The sequence below is a fragment of the Cryptotermes secundus genome, unplaced genomic scaffold, assembly GCF_002891405.2.
Source record: "Cryptotermes secundus unplaced genomic scaffold, Csec_1.0 scaffold371, whole genome shotgun sequence".
Lineage (NCBI taxonomy): Eukaryota > Metazoa > Arthropoda > Insecta > Blattodea > Kalotermitidae > Cryptotermes > Cryptotermes secundus.
Genome location: NW_019741978.1, coordinates 22,086 through 43,957, shown reverse-complemented (window position 1 = coordinate 43,957; position 21,872 = coordinate 22,086). Strand labels below are relative to the sequence as shown.

The window sequence follows — 21,872 nt, the reverse complement described above, 5'->3', positions numbered from 1 at the left end:
TATGGACTCTGGAAGGAATAAGAAAGCATCTGGCCATTATGCTATACCCATTTTTAGCCTGTTTTCCTTATTCTGAACAAAAAGTTCTGGGAAGAACTAATCACCTGCTCCCTTTCCCTAAATATTAAAAAAAAAAGTAAAGCTATCCCTGGAAGAGGCCGTGAAGGCCCATACGGTTGTGAGACGTTGAGGGTCCCACATTATCTAGACAATCAGCTCAAAGATAGCGGTAAGGTTGCCAGCTTTACGTGCCGGCCTCTTCTACTCCCCAGGAAAATTATTTAATTAATAACTGGTACTCATTTCTGTTAGAGGCCGAGTAGAACCCAGGGCCATAGTGCGACTGAAAGGATTAAAATCCAATGACCTCATTTGGACTTCAACCCACAACCTTCCGGCTTGTAGCATAGTGCCTCAACCACTACGCTACAGTGTGCCCCTTCCCTATATATTTAGCATCTGATATGGCAATACACTAATGTGAGACTGGAAAGGAGCTGATTTTAAATTGGATATTCTTATAAACTCAAAAAAATGTTTATCTGGCCTCGTCAAATGCTGAAATATTGGCAAATGTATGGAAGTTATTGAGAGACTGTGTTACATGCCCATCACATTTACCAGTTTAATTTCCGCCTTTGAGGTCAGTTCAACGAAACAATCTACTGACGTGATCAATTTTATAGTGCAACTAAGTACTTTAACCATCATAAATAATTAATATATGGTATTACAAAACAAAGCAATGCCAAGAAGAGGCACCACATAGCTGAAACAGCCATAGTTATTCATTACTGAAGACACCTCTTTCACTGGGCACTTCCTGGATACTTTGCCTTCATTAGGTATGGAATAATGGTGAACATTAAATAATCCATCCGTTTCTACATATTATGCTATTATCAGTCGCAATGCATCAGCATGGAAATTGAAACTGAGACATGCATAACTAGTTTTATAACAGAGGTCAGCTGGAAAAAGTGTAAATAATGTAAAGAGGCCAACTAAAAATGTTACAAAGTGCTTTATGTGTACAAAATTTATTATTTAATCCAATTTACATATGTAACAGGCATGTGTTTACCAAGTTTAACAGGAATAAGATTCAGATTAATAGTATCAATCATGAGCTGGGCCAGTGTAGTCAGTATGGCGACTGGTTATGGACTGGATGGCCAAGGGGTTGGAGTTTGAGTCCTTGTAGAGGCAAGACTTTTCTCCTCTCCACGCTGTCCATGCTCTAGGGCCCATCCAGCTTCCTATCCGATGTGTACAGGATGCTTTTTCCTGGGAAGTAAAGTAACCAGGGCGTGAAGCTGACCACTCACCTCCAACTTGTGCTGAGGTCACGAATGCATGGATCTATACATCCATTCCCCCATACATCTTCATGGAGTAGTTAACTTTTTTATAATATCATACAGGAGTATGCTGAGAACACAAGGGCTTTCATATGTCTTATTCTGAATTTACTAGTCTTGAGCAACTGTCAGTCAGGAACTCTGCATTATGTAACTGAATCAGCATTCTGGTTGGAGCCATTCGTTGCTAAAGACACTTCTTTTGCCGGATGGTTCTTGGATACTTGGCTTTCATCAGGTATGGCATCCTGGTAAACATAAAGTAATTATACATTATGCAGTTACCTACTGTATTGAATGGGAACGCAAATGCTGCTGAGGGCCGAACTACTAACATATTTGAAACTGCTTTGAATAAACTGTCGGTTTTCAGTGTTACACTGGATACTTACAATGCCCTAAATAAGCAAACAAAATTGTACTACTATGCATATGTGGCAAAGCTATCCTCACACTGCTTTGAACCTGTAAAACATGTCATGCCAATGTAAGAGCAATAAAAACACATGGATGAAAGGCAATTTTTGACAGCTGGCAGTTTTATTTCTACCAGTAAACACATAAAATCTGCCTATAAAAATGGGATATGATGTAATCCATGCTCATACTATTGGCTCATAATGGAATAAATGTGTTATTTCCTAAAGACAGACGAAGAGAGGTATGTGTTTCCGAGATAAAGAGAAAAATAGAGGAAAATGGGAACAACAGCTTAGGTAAGATGTCATGGATGGGGAGGAAAAACATGAGAGAAGTTTTCGGAAGATGGACATAAACGAAGAGGCTTGGTTGTCAGGTGGTACACATGAAAGTGGAAACACTGGCTGAAGAAGAAATGACCCAAGAAGTGTGATGAGAGGTAAGGAAGCAAACTTCTTCACTAAATCCCTAAGCATTGCAGGGTGGTACTCAACTCACCCTATTGACTATAATCTGCTCTTCCATGCTTTCACTGCCGCCAGTAGTGAGAATGATAAGAGAAGCTTCAGAGAAGTCTGATTCATCGATGTAAGTGACTGGAATTTGTGTTGAAACCTGCAACATAAAAATATATATATATATAGCAAACTGTTTCCATTTTTACACATATGCGTTGTTATATCCTCACGTGTAAAAATGTCTTCTGATTTGTACCATTATGTTCCAATTGCAAATTTACATAGAACATACAACAGGATGAGTACCATAACATGAGCAACTCCAGAAGACGTACTTCTGAAAAGACAAGTTTGCAAGTGGGGTGAACACATGTATAAATACTGTACATTGCTTCTATCAAATTAATGCAACAGACTATGAAAGGAGATTTGTATAGCTCAACATCAGACAAAACAATTATTTTTTTTACCTTTCCAAAGACAGGGAGCAAATTCTGAGAAAGACCACCTTACATCAGATGAAATTAATTTAATTCATTTGTCAGGCTACATTTTTTGACCACAAAAGATACAAAGGAATTTCAGGGTGAATTTTCCAACAAAAAATGTCCATCCCATGTAGTGCAAAATATGATGGGCCTGCATCAGATGACATTATGCTTTGGGTGATTATTTAAGAATGTACATATTCATATCCTGAAAAAATACACATATTTACACAATCATATAAATTTCAGTTTGAATTATGACTTTTTTAATGCTAGTGGGGTGGGGCCAAGTCCCTTGCACTCAGGCCACTTCTGGCCTACTGTATCAGCCCCAGATGATAGGTGAGGGTGATTGTGGAGCAATTGGTGGAATGGAGATTGGCAGGGAAACCGAAGTACTTGGAGAAAACCTGCCGCAACGCCACTTTGTCCACCACAAATGCCACTTGATCAGACCCAGGATCGAACCCAGGCTGCCACGGTCGGAAGCCAGCAACTAGCCGCTTGATCTATGGCGCGGCCAACTATGACTTTATATAAATCATTATTTCTGTGCCGAACCTCGCTAAATGCAAATTCTGTGCGTTCCTGCAGTTGGGCTGCAGCAGTATCAGCTTCATTCTCCTCACGTTCTGGTAATTCTGACCTTGAACTCTGCTGAAGCTTCCGCCATATTGTAGTTTTAGGAACCTGAAGCATCCATAGAGTATTCTTTACAGGAGGAGGGGAGTGGTCAAAAATTTTATCAAGTATTATAAATCTATGAATCCTAAGGGCGGCCGCAACACCAACTGCGTCAAGACAAGCATCAAGACATGAGACAAAAGACGCAGTCTTCATTCGAGATTTGTCAGCATGAAGCTGATGTAAGCATCAAGACTCTGACTGGTGTGTGGCAGTTTTAATCTCATTCGTTTCAACTGTGCCCCTTTCTTTGCGTCATGTCGCAGACATTTTATCTTGGCTGTTATGTCTTGACGCATGCCGGTGTGCAGCCTACTTAACATTTCATGATCATGCTTCATGTATCACTAGACCATACATAACTTTTTATTTACTCTTTTGGCTACGTTTTATATTCTTATAGGAAACAAGGCATCAAAATAACTTGCTGTATGCTATCTAAGTTTCATAAACCTCTCTCACACTGTCACTGCTAAGTGTTTTATTGGTAAATATTTTGAAGTGGTGAAATTGTAATGGACACACTCTTTCAACCTACATAGTATCTTGGTCAGACACTAGCATTTATTGGATGAGACTTCGCTGGATATCCTTTTCAAAATTTTTCATATTAACTGGTAGTCCTGATGTACAAAGTCTACTTTAGAATAAATTTATTATACGGAAATAGTATCCAAATTTGTTCATGAGAAGAGAAACTTGACTAGGATGACCATAATCTTTGACATTGAAAATGGGAGAGGCCAGATAACTTCTGTGCCTGGTTTTTAAAATCCAAAGGGATCTTCTTGTACCTGGAAGGTAACAGAAGCCACTGCCTGCGACATCTTTCCCTCTTTACAGGCTGCCACGGCTTCGCTGAGTCTGTGCTGCTTGAAGCCTCCGATATCAGGATCCCGCTTTCGCAGACATGTCCATGGAAGCCTTCCAGCTTCTACCAAACGTGCCTTTTCACGAAACAAAGTTGTCTTTGGTATCTACAAGCAAAATAAATTTATTTGCTTCAGATACAGCTGTCAGCTGTGAGATAATTGTCTAGAATGTTCAAAGCTGGATGAACAAATGTTCACAATGAAGAGTGAAGCGGTCAGCTGTCTGTAGTGAGTGATGATCTTGTTCACAGTGTTGACCATAAAATTTGTGAAAGACAGTGCTTCACAATTTCAGAACTTTGGTGTGAATTTCCACAAATTTCACACACTGTTCGCTACAAGATTAACACAGTTAGGCTAGGCTGTCACAAGTTTGGTGCAAGATGAGGTCCAAAAATGTGCAGGGGTGTGCACAAAACACAGAGAATGGCTTCAACTATTGTAGACTTTTTTAGAGTGATAACACAAGGACAGTGATGAATTTCTCAATCACATGAAGCAAGTAACAAATGATAAAACCTGGGTTTCATCTGTGAATGTTGAAACCAAAGAGCAGTGGAAGCTGTGGATGCACATACAGTCACTAAACAAGCTCAACAAGTTTAAATGAATGCTGTCTGCCAGAAAGCTGAGAACAACTGATGGTGGAATTTAAGCAACAAGGGGCCAAAATAACATCATAAATGTACTGTGATATATTAATTCTTTGATTATTTAATGCTGTTTTAGAACAGAGTAGTTTATATGCTGTCATATAAGAGAAGGACCATGAATGACATATTGGAGAGGACATGAAAATAGCCACACATTATTTTAGGGGACAATCTAAACACACAACTTAAAAAAAAATAAAATAAAAAAGAAGAAGAGGATGAAGAGGAAGAAGAGGAGGAGGAAGAAGAGGAGGAGGAGGAGGAAGAAGAGGAAGAGGAGGAGGATGATGAAGAAGAGGNCTTGACAAAGGTATTATTCTCCTCAGAATATTTCCACTATTAAATATTTATTCATGAAAAATGCTTAGAAATGAAAATGACAAACTCCAGAAGAGTCTCTCATGGCCCAGTATAAGTGATGCCAGGGCCCACTACTGGGCCACGGCCCAGCAGTTGAGAAGCACTGATCTAGACAATCAGCTCAAAGATGGTGGTAAGGTTGTCAGTCTTATGCGCCAGCCACACTTTACCCCCCCCCCACACACAGGAAAATTCCTGGTACTCATTTCTGTTACAGACTTGAGTCGACCCCAGGGCAGAGTGTGGCTGGAAGGATTAGGTCAATTGAAAAAAATCCAGTGACCTCATCGGGACCTGAACCCATGACCTTATGGCTTGTAGCATAGTGCCTCAACCAACTACGCTACCACATGCCCTCAACATATAACTAAAGGGAGAGGAAATACTCATCCTTAAAAATAGTATTGTGACGTGGATGGCGCAACGGGAAGTGGGGGTCGCGTGAACTCTGTGGTCTCGTGAGTGACGTCACATACACTCACTATTTCCATCAGTGTGAAATGCTCAGTAAACAACCCCCTCCCTTGCAGTGGTGTAACAGAGGAGCAACTGTGTCAGGCAACCATTGTCGCAGTGACATAACAAGGGATACCGCAATTACTACACAGCAGTAAACAACTCTCGACAGTGTTGCTTGGCAAATTGTAAACACGGCGTCACGCAACAGCGGTACCTATCACATTAACTGCTTTCTGTGTTGTCTGTGCCAAGGCTAAATAAGGAGCAGTGAACACTATTCAGCAGTGAGTGAGGATTGAGCCAGTTATGAGTGAGTAAGTTACTAGTAAGTAACGAGTAACCAGTCAGTTGCAATCTAGCAGTTGACAAGTTGAGTTGTATCGAGTGCATGGAAGTGACTACAGGAGAAGTATTTGTGATACTGCCGATGGCAGTAATTGTGAGATTGTAAATTATGTGATTGTGAGAGCGAGTGTTCAATAAATTCACGATATCAAATAAGGCATGAAGTTACCTGTTGCATGACATACACCCAACAAGTGACAATTTGGTGTCAGAAGTGCTTTACGAACTTGAACATGCCTCGACGAATAATCAAATTTACGAGTGCATCGACTATTATACTCCCATGATGGAGATGGAACAAATGATCTAATGCTTGCTGGCGAAAATGGACGCAGACTCCAAAACCTGGCGAGAAGAGATGGCCGCAGAAAGAGAAGCCTTCTGAGTAGAAATGAGAGCCATCAAAGTAAGGACAGCCGCCATTCGAGAAAATATGGGCACAAACCACAAGGAGATGATGGCTGTAATCAAACCAGAAAGAGACGTAAAGACAATAGCCTGCCAAGAGATGGAGGCATGTATAAAAGAAGTAGAGCCGACCTCACTGGATAGGAAACCCGAGGCGGCAGAACAAGAAGTCCCCAAGGAAGATGCCATTGTGCAACTGGTCAAAGAACGGAAGAGGCGGTATAGGGGCAAGAAGCAAGCTGCAGAGCAATGCAAGGAGCCAAAGGTACTGACCCGAGGAATTTGTGGATCCCGGAGGAAGTTGACTCCGCCTGCAGGAAGGTATCCCACCATGCAACAGTGGCATGATGTAGGAGAGATGCCTTCAAGAAAGAATGGACCCAAAGTCAGGATGGGTGCCAGAAGAAATATGTCACCACTCCTGGCAGGATGTCCTGCCATGCAGGAGTGGCACGACGCAAGGGACACATCATCAAGAACAACCAGACTATGAACAACGTTGCAAGAGGAGCCCTCAGAGGGCGGAGACTTCAGGTGGAACCGAAGGGCAGCATTGGAGTGAAGAATGAATACACAAGACAGCGGCTGCATCCTGGGAACTCGAGAACAGCCAGCCGAACCCTCAGGAAGACCCTAGGCCTGGATATCGGGCAACAAGCAGTAGAGATTTCCAGCAGATTACAGAACACAAAAAGTGGACACTGTGGAGGGGTCGACCCCTTCCGAAATGGAAAAGAAAACAATGAATAGAGGAGGAACCGGTAATGTAGAAATGCCGGCTTCCCTGGTATGAATGAGGACAGACTGAATGTGAGGAGTGAATGTGACACAACTGGGTCTTCTGGCATGTTAGCAGGAGACCACTTGAGACGAGCTGGTCTTAGAGAATGAGCGGATGTAGCGGTTGGAAAACGGACAACGGGAAGAAAAACGAACGTGGAAGTACTGTTAGGCTGTTCGGGACGAACAACCTTTAGAAGAGAGCAGTGTGACATGGATGGCACAACGGGAAGTAGGGGTCAAGTGAACTCTGCGATCTCGTGAGTGACGTCATATATCCCCACTTTTTCCATCAGTGTGCAACTCTTGGTAAACACCCCCTTCCCCGTGGTGGCATAACAGAGGAGCAACTGTGTCAGGCAACCATTGCCGCGGTGACATAACAAGGGATACCGCAGTTACTACACAGCACTAAACAACTCTCGACAGCATTGCTAGGCAACCTGTAAACACGGCATCATGCAACAGCGGTACCTATCATGTAACTGTTCTCGGTGTTGTCCGTGCCGAGGCTAAATATGGTGCAGCGAACACTAGTGAGTACTGAACCAGTTACGAGTGAGTATCGAGCCAGTTACTAGAGAGAGTGCGTTACTAGTGAGTAACGATTAATCAGTCAGTTGAATTGTAGCAGTCGCCGAGTCCAGTGAAGTCCAGCAGCTATGAGTTGAGTTGCATCGAGTGAATGGAAAGGACCACATCAGAAGATGTAACTGTGATACTGCAAATGGCAGTACTTGTGTGATTGTAAATTGTGTAATTGTAAGAGCAAATGTTGAATAAATTCACTATATCAAATAAGGAGTGAAGTTACTTGTCACGTGACATATATCCAACATGTGACAGTATTTTTAACAATAACAAGATTACAAAAGAGTGCGCATGATCACCTGAAACTGGTGTGACACCTTAGTGAGGTTCTCTCCCCTTTCCAATGCCTTTACTGCCGCCTGCTTCTTATCTGAACCATATGACTGCTTCAGCTTTGCTCGAAAACTCATTGCATAACTCCCAATTTCCTTCTGCACACGTCGCCAAAGCACTGTCTTTGGAATCTTAAAGAGATCAGCTGCTTGCTGCAAACTTGCACCATCTGCAAAAACAACACTTTCATAAGTAAAGAAAAGAGAGTTAGGACAAGGAGCGGGATGAAATGGTATAACTTGTACAAAAAGCTGATGTCACTGAACATGGAAAAAAATTGATGATTTGAGCCTTACCTATGCTGTGTAACGTGCATCAAGAGATAGATGAACACTTGTGACAGAGACATATTTCAGTCATGGATAGTCATGGTTCCTTGCTATGGAGCCTACATTCAAGTTCAAGACAGTTCATATCAGACTAGTCATGGTTAAAGTAACAATGCAGCAGATCTCTTTCGTGGGAACTTTGGTTTTCCTTGCAAATCATTCCACCAGTGCTTTATACTCACCATCATTTTTACTAAACTCACTTGAGGCGGAAGTACAAGGCACTCAGTCTTACCCAACTCCAGTCATATCATTAAATTTCTGACACAAGAAGAAAGAAATTGTAACTTAGTAATAAGGCACAGAGAGATTCAGAGAAAAGGTCACAGCCAGCAGATAAAAAAATACTTAGGGCCTTTTGTGAAAGTGGTTGTGTGGAAAGAAAAGGCTGTAATGTACATACAGGATGACGATTCATTCAGGAATGTATAATCTATCAGTAAAATCACTGTACTGTATGTGATTTTAGAAACACTGAACCATATTCAATAACTTCATGAACTGCAAAGTTCTGCAAAGAATGAGAAAAAGGATAAACCATTTTAATGCAAAAATTGATAATTCATATATAATACTTTAATAGGGTAAATTTCTTTTAGGAGTACTGTAAAATCCTGAAGATGGAGGTATCACATGCCTCCCAAACAACAGAGAACATTCACCAGACGACATGACATGACATCCCACAAGATGACAATCTTAATAGTCACTTACAAGAAAACCTCAAATCTCACAAATATAAATCTATCAGGATGGCTAATCCTTGCTAGGAATATAAAATAGAAGTAGTGCCGGCTATTAGAGAGTCAACATACCTGCAACAGCTTGGATTGCTGCTTGTACTCTCTCACCAGAGTGTTCCTGTCTGGTGATGGTAAGAGCAATGCCTTGTGCTCGAGCTTTCACATGCAGAGTTGAGCGAGGGATGCGATATGCTGCAGCTGTTTCCACAAGAGATCGCCCTGCTCGTAAATCCTCTAGTGCTGCCAACAACATATCTTCACTATTTAACAATAAGAATGGGTATATTTTACGAAGCTAAATGTTTGCAGAAGAGGCTATGGTAAAACATGAAGATTCATCCACAGGACCAACATGGGGAACATAACTTCAGACCTCATATATACTGCTTCCCTCTCTTTATATAGGCAAGCCTAGCCCTTTGAAATATCAAATGCAGCAAAATGTAATAAAATAAATGTTCTATGAGTAAATGCCTTCCCATACTTTCACCTGAGGATGGGAATATTTTCAAACCACTGTGTAGCGTTCAGAATACCAGATGGTGAAACAAAGTCCTGAAACCTTGCAACATTTAGCATGATATACTCTCATGAAAACCTCTCAAAATTTTGCACAAATGCAAATGCTGAAACATATCATGTGCCTCAGGAACAGCATTAATAGATGAGGCTGTTGGCTAGATTTTAAGTAAATCTGGCAAAGCTTCCCAAAAGAAAAGTGCAAACTTCTTCAAGATGCAACAAAGCAAGAACTTGAGTGTCTCTATTGGGAAGCAAGAAGCAAAATGGTTAAAAGATCACAAATGCTGCCATTGGAAACCAACTAACCAACAATGAATATGCTATATAAAGGTACAAACATGTAACAAAATCCCATTAAGGTACATCAACTCTGCCTGCAGTGTACAACTCCAGTACCAATGAGAATTCTCAATGCCAACTATTACTGACCTGTAATACTTCTTGCTTGTTTCTCTTCTGTGTTTCTTTTTCTTCTCTTCCTCACCCTTCTTCTCAAACTGGGTGTGCTCCTTTGATTCCTAAAAGAACATACCTGTACAATGAAAATAACTAAACTGACATACTCACATTGTTATACATGGGTTACTTCAAAAGTCATGGCAACTAATTTTTTTTGGGCAAACACGTTACAGTGAAGAAAGTTCAAAATATACTTATGAAAGGGCATGATATAACCCTCTGATTGGCTTAGTCAGATCAGGTAGATGTGAAGGGGTGTACGTATAGTAGGCAAGAAAAATTGCACATTATGGAATGACTGTTATTTTCATTCTTTAATCCTCAAAAAATTCAATTGTGATTAAGAAATAAAAAATTGAATGTAAGTCACATAAAATTCGATGCATAGTTGCCTGGTCAATCCCTGTATGTCTCTCTAACTCCTTTAGAGACCAGCGCCTATCTTCCTCCATGCACTGGGCGATCACAGCACAAGAAACATTGGTACAAACGGACACAGGGCATCCACTACGTTGCAAGTGGAATGCTTCTATCCACCTTGCAACAGTCTGTATGGTAGAGCACGATAACCGAGAGCTTCACAAGCTCTGAGTGACATTCAGTCGCATTTCTGCCGCGAAGCACTGCTATTTTCACGTAACAACCCTGTTCCAGCCGGCTAACGTTCATTCATGATGAAGGTTATGATCACACTAACTTCGTGCTGGACTCGCTTAATTGTCCTTGCACTTCATCTAGTGGCATCATTAGAAATCATACGGTCCTGTCTCTCAGCAGCAAATTTGGAAATTCTGGTCGGAGCTTTCGAAATTTCGGAAAAATTATGTTGCCATGACTTTTGAAGTAACCCACGTATTTCTACCAAGGCTAGAATGTGTTTCTCTTATAATCAAACAGGCACCTGCAAAAGAAATGTCACTATCAAGCCAGCTTGACTGCTATTGACTGCTAGTTCACGTTTAAATAGCATTTATTACTATTCTTTGAAATAAGTCACCAACTGTCTTCAAATGAAGAGAAGACAAGACAATTGCCTATGGCCCCTGCATGTATTGCGTGAACTGAAAATAATGGCATGATTTTTGTCACTTTAAGCTGAATTATATAGAAGTTACCCCTGTGCATAGTATTACATGGGGAATGAACACAGAGACCCACAACCTTTGGATCTTGACGGCCAGCTGGGTGGGACATGAAGTCTTGAAAATTAAGACCTTCCATTAATCACTAATATAATACGGAACCACATACTCATATAACCATAAAACTACACTTCTTGTAAATAAAAAGAGGAAATTTGTTTTATGGGGTATATGGCGGGGCTTTGCTTTTTGGAATAATAACCCATGGGATGCCAGATTCAAAAGGTCGAGAAACACTGCTTTAGACAGAGGTAAACGATCAGGTTCACCCTCTCAGTGCTTTGTCCTAGGGAAAAAAGCTTCAGTATTAAATGGGTCAGAGGGTGGTTGAGTCTCAGAGCAGTTTTGAATTGCCCCTACTGATAAGTAGTCCCCAGCCACGCTGCCCATACTCCATCCATTTCGTGTTTACCATTTTGAATTAAACCTGATATTATCAGAACAAATGAAGGCACCATCTGCATCCAAGTAATTGCAAGGCCACATTACACAACATCACATTTTGCACTATAAACAACAGAACAAGTAACACCAATTCTATAATTTACTTGCCAATTTTGTACTTTCTGTGGAAGGCTCTTCATGCACATTTTCAGAAACTTCCATGAAAATATCTACTGAATCTGTCTGTGGCATATCAGGCAATGTATCTGAACACTGGCTTGAGTTATGATTTTCTTCCAATGCTGGAGTTGACGACAGAGGTTCTGGATTAGATTCATCACCATCTTTATTTACCAATATCGGTAAATGGTTACTGACCTGGTAAAATGAGAATTTTTAATAATACATTGAACAGGATAAGTACAGAAATAATATTTTACTGCAATTTTAAAAATTACTATTCAGCAACATTCTTCATTTTTAGGATCTTAGGTTTTCACTGTAGTGGTTATGCAGAGTTCATGAAGAAATATGATGAAGTCCACTGATGTTTTTGAGGACCATACTGCGTCCATCTTCAGTGTTGAAGAATAAGCTAAACAAACCACCGAAATGAAGGAGGCAGCAAACAACATTTAGCATCCTGCCTGCTTCAAGCAGCTTTCTTGCTCTCTTTATCCTTAAACCTGAAGATGGAGGTGAAGTTCTTATGAAACATTATCTGACTTTCAACGGACAAAGCCGTGTTAGATCCTAGAAGGCAGAAATCTTCTTCATTTTTAGTTTACTTTTAGCAGTCAAATATTTTCCATTGAACATTACTAAATTTAGTATTAGTAAGTTTCCAGATTCATTCTGAAAAACACGATCCAACATTTCAGGAACTGGATCTGTTCCTGTACTCAGTTGGGTCAGTTTTTATTAGACCCAACTGAGCAGGCACCTCCTGCCTGAGAGTTGGAGAAGATCCAGCTTCTGAACCAATGTGTTCAGGTTTTTATAATATCAGATGACAGTCAGAGTCCAGGAAGTGTGATACATCATCAGAACCCTCCAGGACTGGGTTATTGTTCCTTCTCCTCTCCATTTCATTTCATTTAGTAGTATGAGTGGACAAGTGGCAAGAAAAAGGGTACAAAGTTTTGGGATACAATGTTCCTCAGATATGGGGAGGTTAAGCATTGTTACAGAACTCTGAACCTAGGACTACTTAATTATTTCATGTGCCCTAACGTATATTTTGGAATTGTGAATATATGATATAAAAAATAAGCATGGTCAGATGTGCTACTAGTAATGAGATTCACAGAATATTTGTACTATTCAATGACAACCAAAGCACCAGTTACTGGGAAAATCTACACATCTTGTCAACTGCAAATGAGAAAAGTTTGAGAATCACTGCCATAGATAACATACCTTTTACAGGAAAGGAAACTACAATAATACAATGGTCTCTAATTACTAACAATAAGCCACGGATATAGTATATAAATGCAAGGATAAAAAATTATGTAAGCAAATGATGTTTGAATTACCTCCATGTTTACTTTACTTACAAAGATATGAATTTCTAACAGACTCTAAACGATTCACTGCTATATGCTGTTTTCACATTTTGCAATGTCCTACAGGCATGGCAAAAACTGAATTCAGAATGGCATGTAGCATGCATACACTTCTTCTTCTATGATTACTGTGGTTATTTATTTCCATTCTTTATCAAAAATACATCTAAAAGGCCAGTAGGAAGTTCAGTGGCTAGTGTGAGGCCTGAGGGAAAGCATTATGTGCTCAGTATAAAGAGAATGGTGGCAATAGAAATAAAAAGTACGTACGGGTCACATATGCCTTAGAACAAAAAATCCAGCTTGGCTTAGGTCCCAAGCTTCCCAGATAAGAGACCCTGTACCTAGTAACTCTAGTCTGCTATGTAACTGAACAAAGCAACTATGTGGGGGGGGGNGGGAGTACAGTGTGACTGACTCAATGTAGATTTCTAAGCTAAAAATAATCCATTTTTTACAGTATAGCACTCACTGTGCTCTGTTTACAGGTACTCATTTTATTAACAAAACTTAATTTATTCTACTGTACCTTGTGTATCAGACATAATTTATTTCTTTCTGACTTAATTGCAATCTACTTTCACAAATATGGATATGGAGGGGGGGATGCAGGCAGGCACACAGTACTTTAAATTCCATAGCAACAGGTAACAAATGAAAGTCAGGGGGAAAAATTCTTTAATATCTAGTACTCACTTCCATGAGGCCTCTTATTTGCAATTCTTCAGCTAGTTTCAGTACTGATGTGAAACGATCAGCACCAACATTTAGCTCTCCACGATATATGAACTCAACAATTGATTTTACATCATCAGAATTCATTTCACTTAAAATTATATAGGGATGGGAATCTTCTGTATTGGTCAGGATATCCTGCAAAAGAGTAAATCATCTGTCATGAAGACTGTGATGTTGAGGAAAGTGCCAGGACATCTGATTCGGTTTACCCTGGTCTGTCACACTAGCAATATTATAAAAGGTTAATCAATTATATCCTTCTGAAGATGGTCTCTAAGATCGAAACATGTCAAGGATGAAAGACTAAAAAGGATAGAAAAAAAACATTTTATCAGTCACACTGGATGGAGTTGATTAAACTTTTGTAATAGTGCCAGAACGCTGCTGTCGAGACAACTCGCTTCCATTTCCACATCACACGTGGCTCTATGAAAGCTCCTACATTTCCGTTCTGTTTCGCCCTAACATTGATTCGAAATACTTGTGAAATGCAGTGGAATCACCATTTAATGTTCCTTAATTTGTTTTTCCTCAATGTTTAATTTCAATGATCCAAAATCAGTAAAATCAGTGTTACACTCCTTTTCATTCACATTTTCCTCAGTTTAGTATTCTAATTCACTATTTATTAATTTACATTTATGGCTTATTAAGTGACTGTAAACATCAGTGCAAGGTTTGGCATCAAATGGACCTATATGATCACCATGCAACTCAAACAGAATCATGGCCACTTCAAAGCCCTTTGCGAATACTGATAAGCTCAAATGACGCAAAAATTATAGAGAATGGTGCTTTGATATTCAAAATGTTCTAGTGATTGAAACTGTGTGGGCAGCAGTCAGTGGATATGCTGCAGAAGATACAACTCCCGCATCCCTCAAGAAACAAAAGGACGAGAAAGCCAGAGCCATCATTTGTCAGACATTGGAGCCCCAAGTTAAATCTTACATAGTCCAGACAACTACAGCAAAGGAAGCCTGGGATGCGCCAGAAAGAACATTCAAAGAACAGGGTGTCAATAGTTGGATAAGTATTTTAACTGATTTGTGCTCTTTGAAACTTGAGGACTATAAAAGTATGCAGGAATATGTTAATGCCTTCATGACAATAAATCTTAGATTAGTCTCAATGGGCAAGAAAATAGAAGATGAGCTATTAGCCGCTTTAATGTTAAAGGGTTTAACTAAAGAGTATTATTCCATGCGTATGGCACTTGAAAATTCCTATGTGATTTTGACTAGTGAGCTCATTAAATCTAAGCTATTGGATGATACTGAATTTGGTAAAAATGCAAATTCAGATTCAGCCTTTCTGTCCAGAGATAAGTTTAAACGTAAACCACCAAAATGTCAAATTTGTGGTAAGCCAGGCCATATAAACAAAAACTGTTGGTTTAAAGATAAGGATAAGGCAAACAATAATAATCACAACAATCAACACAACCAAAAATTTAAGGGCAATCAGTCTTCTAAATCAGTTAATAGTACTGATGAAAATAAAGAGGGATCCGATCAAAGGTATAACGAAAATAAATGGAAAAATAAGACCAGTAAAAATCCATGTATGTGGTATCTGCCTATCCAGTTAAAATTAAGGATGATACTTGGGTAATAGACGCTGGTGCTTCACACCATATGACCTGAAATAAGACTGTTTTGCAAAATTATAAAACACATGATTCTAAGGAACATGAGATAAGTCTTGCTGATGATAATGTGTTCAGTAGTGCAGGTTTTGGTGATGTAAAACTTGTGAATGACAATTTTAGCCATATCTCAGATGTATTGCATTTACCAAAATTGTCTACAAATTTGTTATCTGTGAACTCAACTGTAAACAAGGGTGTGATTGTGTTATTCACCAAAGACTGTTGCAACTTGTATGATTCTGATAATTTTGAGGTAACAGGCAAAGTTCTTGCCAAAGCATATCCCAAAAATGGGATTTATTGTTTAAATACCAAAGCTAACTTGACCCAATATGCAAATATTGCAACTAAAGACAAGATTAATACCAAAGAGAATAATGACAAATGTGAGAGATCTTGTACTAATATTGTAAAGTATGAACAAGTTCCAGGTACCCAGCAAATTGATGAACTGTTGTGGCACAGGCGTTTGGGGCATTTAAATAGGGCTAGCATGCGGTTGCTTAAAAAAGGTTTAGCTAGTGGAATTGATTTTCAAGAAGAAGATCAGTGTAAGAAATGTGTTCCATGCCTGGAAGGCAAGATGACAAAGAAGCCTTTCCTACAATCAAAGAACAAAAATAACAGGTTATGGGCTCAGTTCTATTTTATTATTTTCAGGTTAATATATTTTGTTTTCACATATACTGTCACCTCATACAGCCACTGAACAGTCAACTATGCTCGCATGTAACATTCTTGTTTCCATGTGAAACAGAAGCAAGTAATGTAGTTTCTCTCTAAGTTACTTCTATCATGCAGTGAATCTGTTGCTTGCAACGACCCTTGCTCTTGTAATTTAATGATGTTTCCCCCTAACAACTACAGAAAACCAAAACAATCAGGAAAAAAGCTGATTCAGGTACTGTGTTGTATACTGAATGATATACAGGAGGTGGGCCATCATGTTAGAAGCATATTCATGCCTGTGTTGCCAGAGGCACATCTTCCAATGGGTCCAGCAGCTTACATTCCACGTTTGCCATGTGCCAATCATCTTGACTTTCCCTATCCACAGCTCTGTAACCATTGAGAATCATACCCATGTTGATATAATATTTTTATATCAGAATCACCAAAGGAACCTGTATATATACATGTGTAATACAGAATACCAAAGATATGTCAGGCAAAGAAAGAACATGGGTCCTCCCTTAACCAACTGCCCAGCATGTACCTCCTTTCTGCATGTTTTTTCTCACCCAGTCTTTTGGCATAAAATCAAGAATAGACAACCTGTAGTCTGGTTGTCTTAAGGACTTATAACATGGATTACATCAAATATGAGGTGGACTCCACTAAAATATTCTCATTCTCAAATGTGCAAGAGGAAATTAAGATTTTAAATATGCATATTACAATTGAATACAGTGCCAAAATCTAGATTCCAAATGTAACTTGTACATGTTGTGAGAACACAATATCTGCTCCACATATGAGAAATAAAATATTCATGTAAGGGCTATATTATTATCTCAATATTGCTGCTGGCTGACTAAATATTTTGTGGACCACTGTAGTTTGTTTGCTGCTATATGGAATCATTGTGCAGGAAGAATAAAAAATTAATGACTAAAACAAAGAACATAGGAGTAAAGCAGTGTAGCCTAGAACATATTCACAGAGAGAATGCTTGGGAAAGGATTGACAACTAGGAGCTAGAGAGTGGATATGAAATTTGAGACAGTGACACCAAACACAAAATATCAATTTTCAGCAAAACTCTCAGTATTCAACATACCTGAAAGTAAGGGCTACATGCAGACAGAACAATACGATGTGCACGTATTTTATGACCCTCAGCACACAACGTCACATCCACCATAGATTCTGCCTGGAGGAGCTGTGTAAATATTTCTGCCACATAGCTCTGGTAGTTGTTCCACTTCAGACAGTAATGCTGTGGCCTGGTACTCATATTCACCTAACCGTCAGAATGTGAGACACATCTTATTGTAGCACATATAAAATTTCAAATTCTTGTGTTCAGTAGTTTGTTTTCATAGCAAATACAGTTGCTGTCAAATAAATAACATTAAAGTTAACTTTCAAAGCTTTTCATTTCATAGTATTACGTATGATCTGCAATTTTTAAAATACATTTACTTTCACGATCAATTTGAGCCCCAAGTTTGAAATCAGTATCAGCAGATGCATGTCTTTTACTTTTGACACATTTGCTGGTATAAAACTGTTCGTTGGTAAGCACAGCACTTGAAGGGGTCTGCACTTTGGTGGGCTGTAAGGTGCTCACACAAATATTCAAATTCACAACATGGCCATTTCCAACTCAAGTGACTTCTACAGTACTGAAGAAACTTTATTTTCAGAAAATCCTATTATAATTTTCTGTTCACAACTACAGTATTTGAAAAGGTCACAGGATTTTCATATTTATACAAAAATGACAGGAAGATTGTTTTTTTACTTGGGGGGGTGGAGAGAAAATTGGAAGTTATAGGGTCATGTGGTAAAATTAATCACCCCCATCATGGTTTAATTTTACGTCCAAAAAGGCATTTAAAATATTATTTTGGTCCCTAAACTCCACCACATCGTCACCCCTGAATAACTGTTTTTCGTAATTGTATGGTTTGATTTTGTTGGGCTGAATTCCGATGTCGGTTTAAACTGGCTCAGCTCCCCAGAAACATATTCTGCAATTTTATCCTGAATGCATAGTCAAGGGTTTTCATACAGACAGTCCCATAAATACTTCAGGCAGAATTCACTGACAGGTTAGGAAGTCAGACACACTGAAAGGGTACAGGGCATGAGGAAAGGGAGGTCAAGATACGTAAGACATACAGCGCTTTGCTTCTCATCACACTAGTTACTTACACATAGAATACTATGCACTTGTTTACTTAAACGAAAAAATTAAGAACACTGTAGTTACTAAACACACTCTTCTTTCTAACCTATAACGACCTTCCCCCCCCTAACCAATTCATGACATGTGACGTCTCACTACCAGTCACTATTGGTCCTATTGGTCACTATGAATCACGGATTGCCCACGATTATGCATTCGCCATCTACACATGAACACTGGTAGCACAGTGCGTCTATGACCGTTGCCGAACGGCAGCACCGGATAGCACAGATTAGTGCTTTAGTGCATACGCAAGTAACACGTTACTGAAACATTCTCATCTGTCACCATGGTCACCACTATAGATTTCGCGGGCTTGGGTTGAAAGGAAGTCCTACGGGTCGGTCGTGTCCTCCAATATGAATAATTCTCCAATGTACTTGCTATAATAATTTTATTCCTATTATATCTGACCTATCCAAACCAATATATTTGCAGACGATACAAGTATCCTTATCTTTGATAAGAATCCTGCGACATTTAAAATTAGAATAAATAAATTATTTGAGATGATAAATGAATGGTTTAGGAAAAATGTGCTAGTAATAAATTATGAAAAAACTTATTTTCTACAGTTTAGAACTAAAAACAGTAAAAACTTAAATGTTCAAGTTAGTTATTTAAACAAACAAATTCCAAGTATTTCTAATATATTGTTTCTGGGATTAAAAATTGGAAATTTTTTAACATGGGAAAGTCATATTGATGCATTAATTGATAAGTTAAACAGATCCTGTTTTGCAGTACGATCAGTTAAATCCTTTTTACCACTGGAGACATTAAAAATTATGTATTTTTCCTATGTACATTCTATAATAACGTATGGATTAATATTCTGGGGTAACTCCCCTCATAGTATAGAAGTGTTTAGGATGCAGAAAAGGATAATTAGGATTATAACAAATACAACAAAGAGAACATCGTGTCGTAGTTGGTTTCAAGAATTGGCNGAAATTTTTTAACATGGGAAAGTCATATTGATGCATTAATTGATAAGTTAAACAGATCCTGTTTTGCAGTACGATCAGTTAAATCCTTTTTACCACTGGAGACATTAAAAATTATGTATTTTTCCTATGTACATTCTATAATAACGTATGGATTAATATTCTGGGGTAACTCCCCTCATAGTATAGAAGTGTTTAGGATGCAGAAAAGGATAATTAGGATTATAACAAATACAACAAAGAGAACATCGTGTCGTAGTTGGTTTCAAGAATTGGCTATCCTCCCACTACAAGCTCAATATATATTGTCGATTTCCCTGTTTGTTATAGTAAATAAGGAATTATTCACATTCAACTCAAAAATGCATAATTGTAGTACCAGATCTATCTGTGATCTGCATTATCCGCAAACTAGTCTAACACAATTCCAAAAAGGAATATGTCACATGGGGGTAAAGATCTTTAATCATTTGCCACCAAAAATCAAATCTATGTCTAATGACTTGAAAAAATTTTAAATTCAGTTGACAACATTTTTATTGCAAAACTCTTTTTATACATGTGATGAATTCTTTAGTAACAAATTTGCCTAGAAATAAGGCTAACATAAACAATTTTAATATTTCATAATTTCATGTATAGTGATGCAAGACTCTAAATTTAACACGTTTTTTTATCTATTATAATGATTATAAGCTGTACATATATATTTATAATTGTATTGTACTATATTAACTATGTGACTGGTTCTATATCTATCTATATGGATTTATGGAATATACAATGAATGAATGAATCGATTTTGAATACCAGTGGTCATGTCTTTATGTAATTACATCACACGGCAAGTTTTTTGTGCTTAACTTAAGCAGTACGCCGTGAAGGCCTATGGGACACTGGATTTGAAGAGTCATGTTATCTTTGGTACTAATTTGAAGTGAGCGGAGAGTTTCATGCTCCGGTCACTTTACCCCAGGGAGAAAAAGCCCCTGGTACCCATTGGGTAGCTGGTTGATTCGGCCCCACATGCAAATTACATTATGTACCTTAATTAGCAACTCTTGCATTACTAAGTGCCCTATTTACAAATACTTGTTAGTTACTTCGAAATTTATATTATTGGTAATGAATATGCTTGGTATTCTTATATATTTAGGATCAGCAATGGATGGGATGTGGGGCTATAAGGGCTTAAATATTAACAAGAAAGTTTGGTATACACATGGAATTATTTCTTGTTTATATAAAGACAGCAGTACTAAAATGGTTCTTTATGTATCCCCTTGCCAATTTTATTTTTCATCCCATTCAGACCATCAACTTACACCTACGAATATCTTCCCTGTCGGCAGTATGTTTCGAGAATCCAAAGACACCAGTCATTCAGGCTCACCCCGAAGAGAAGAGGAAGCGGGAATATGCTGGATGTTGAAGGACATTGTGATGAACCATTTTACCATACCTTACCTCCATTGTTCTGAATACCTATCATCCAGTGATGATTTTTTAAATGGTTACCTTCATATTACAATGCACAATTTTCCAGTTTAAAGACAAAAGTGTCCAATTTTGATTTTGTTCTGTAACATTTTCATTTAAGTCTATTTACACCTACTTACATTTCATCCTCATATATTCTGACCAATCAATTTCTTGTCCAGCATCATTTTATATAAATCCTTTCTCATTCCTAGAATATTTCCATTTAACCAACCATCCACATCACGCATCCAACAGCACACTATTGTAAATCTGACTGCCATTTTTGTTCAGTGCTAGTCTCTGTTCACACACTGTTTTCAGGTTTGTTCAGAATGCAAGAATGCCCTTTCACTTTATTTCATGTAATTAGAATTCTGCACAGAAAATGTTAACTTTCAAAAATTCTACCTACAGAAGCACCATGGGACTGTTCCTGAATTGCCTTGATTTTTTTTCTTGTTTGTAATATGTGAGGCATGAGCAGGGATAACCTTAACAATGTAGAACAAAAAGCTGGAATATCTGACAGACAAAATCAATAACCTCGAAACAAACATTAAGAACAAGAACACCAAATACTTGCATGCAGGCATAAATGAATTTAAGAAGTGTTATGAACCTGAAACTAACTTGGTAAGGGATGAGGAATTTGATTTGAGGTTTCTCACAACATTTTGATAGAGCACAATTACTTCTCTCAGCTATTGCATGTATATGGGGTTAATATTGTTAGGCTGACTAAAATGCATATTGCTCAGCTATTAACATCTGAGACCGATCA

General features: G+C 38.5%; 1 protein-coding gene across 2 annotated transcripts; it reads right to left on the bottom strand.

The window, feature by feature from the left end:
• Window positions 1-1,404: 1,404 nt before the first annotated feature.
• LOC111872893 (zinc finger and BTB domain-containing protein 43) lies at window positions 1,405-18,751 on the bottom strand. 2 transcript variants are annotated; one of them, XM_023867151.2, is made up of 11 exons: window positions 18,629-18,751; window positions 17,529-17,711; window positions 14,056-14,232; window positions 11,960-12,169; window positions 10,236-10,324; window positions 9,357-9,544; window positions 8,179-8,381; window positions 4,206-4,388; window positions 3,289-3,417; window positions 2,280-2,396; window positions 1,405-1,609 (listed from the first exon to the last, which is right to left on the bottom strand). In XM_023867151.2, the coding sequence occupies exons 2-11, from the start codon at window positions 17,703-17,705 to the stop codon at window positions 1,508-1,510; spliced, it is 1,575 nt and encodes a 524-aa protein (XP_023722919.1). In that variant the 5' UTR covers window positions 17,706-17,711; window positions 18,629-18,751; the 3' UTR covers window positions 1,405-1,507. The 2 variants fall into 2 exon arrangements, with proteins under 2 accessions (XP_023722919.1, XP_033610772.1); XM_033754881.1 differs by lacking the exon at window positions 3,289-3,417.
• Between the last annotated feature and the right edge of the window lie 3,121 nt (window positions 18,752-21,872).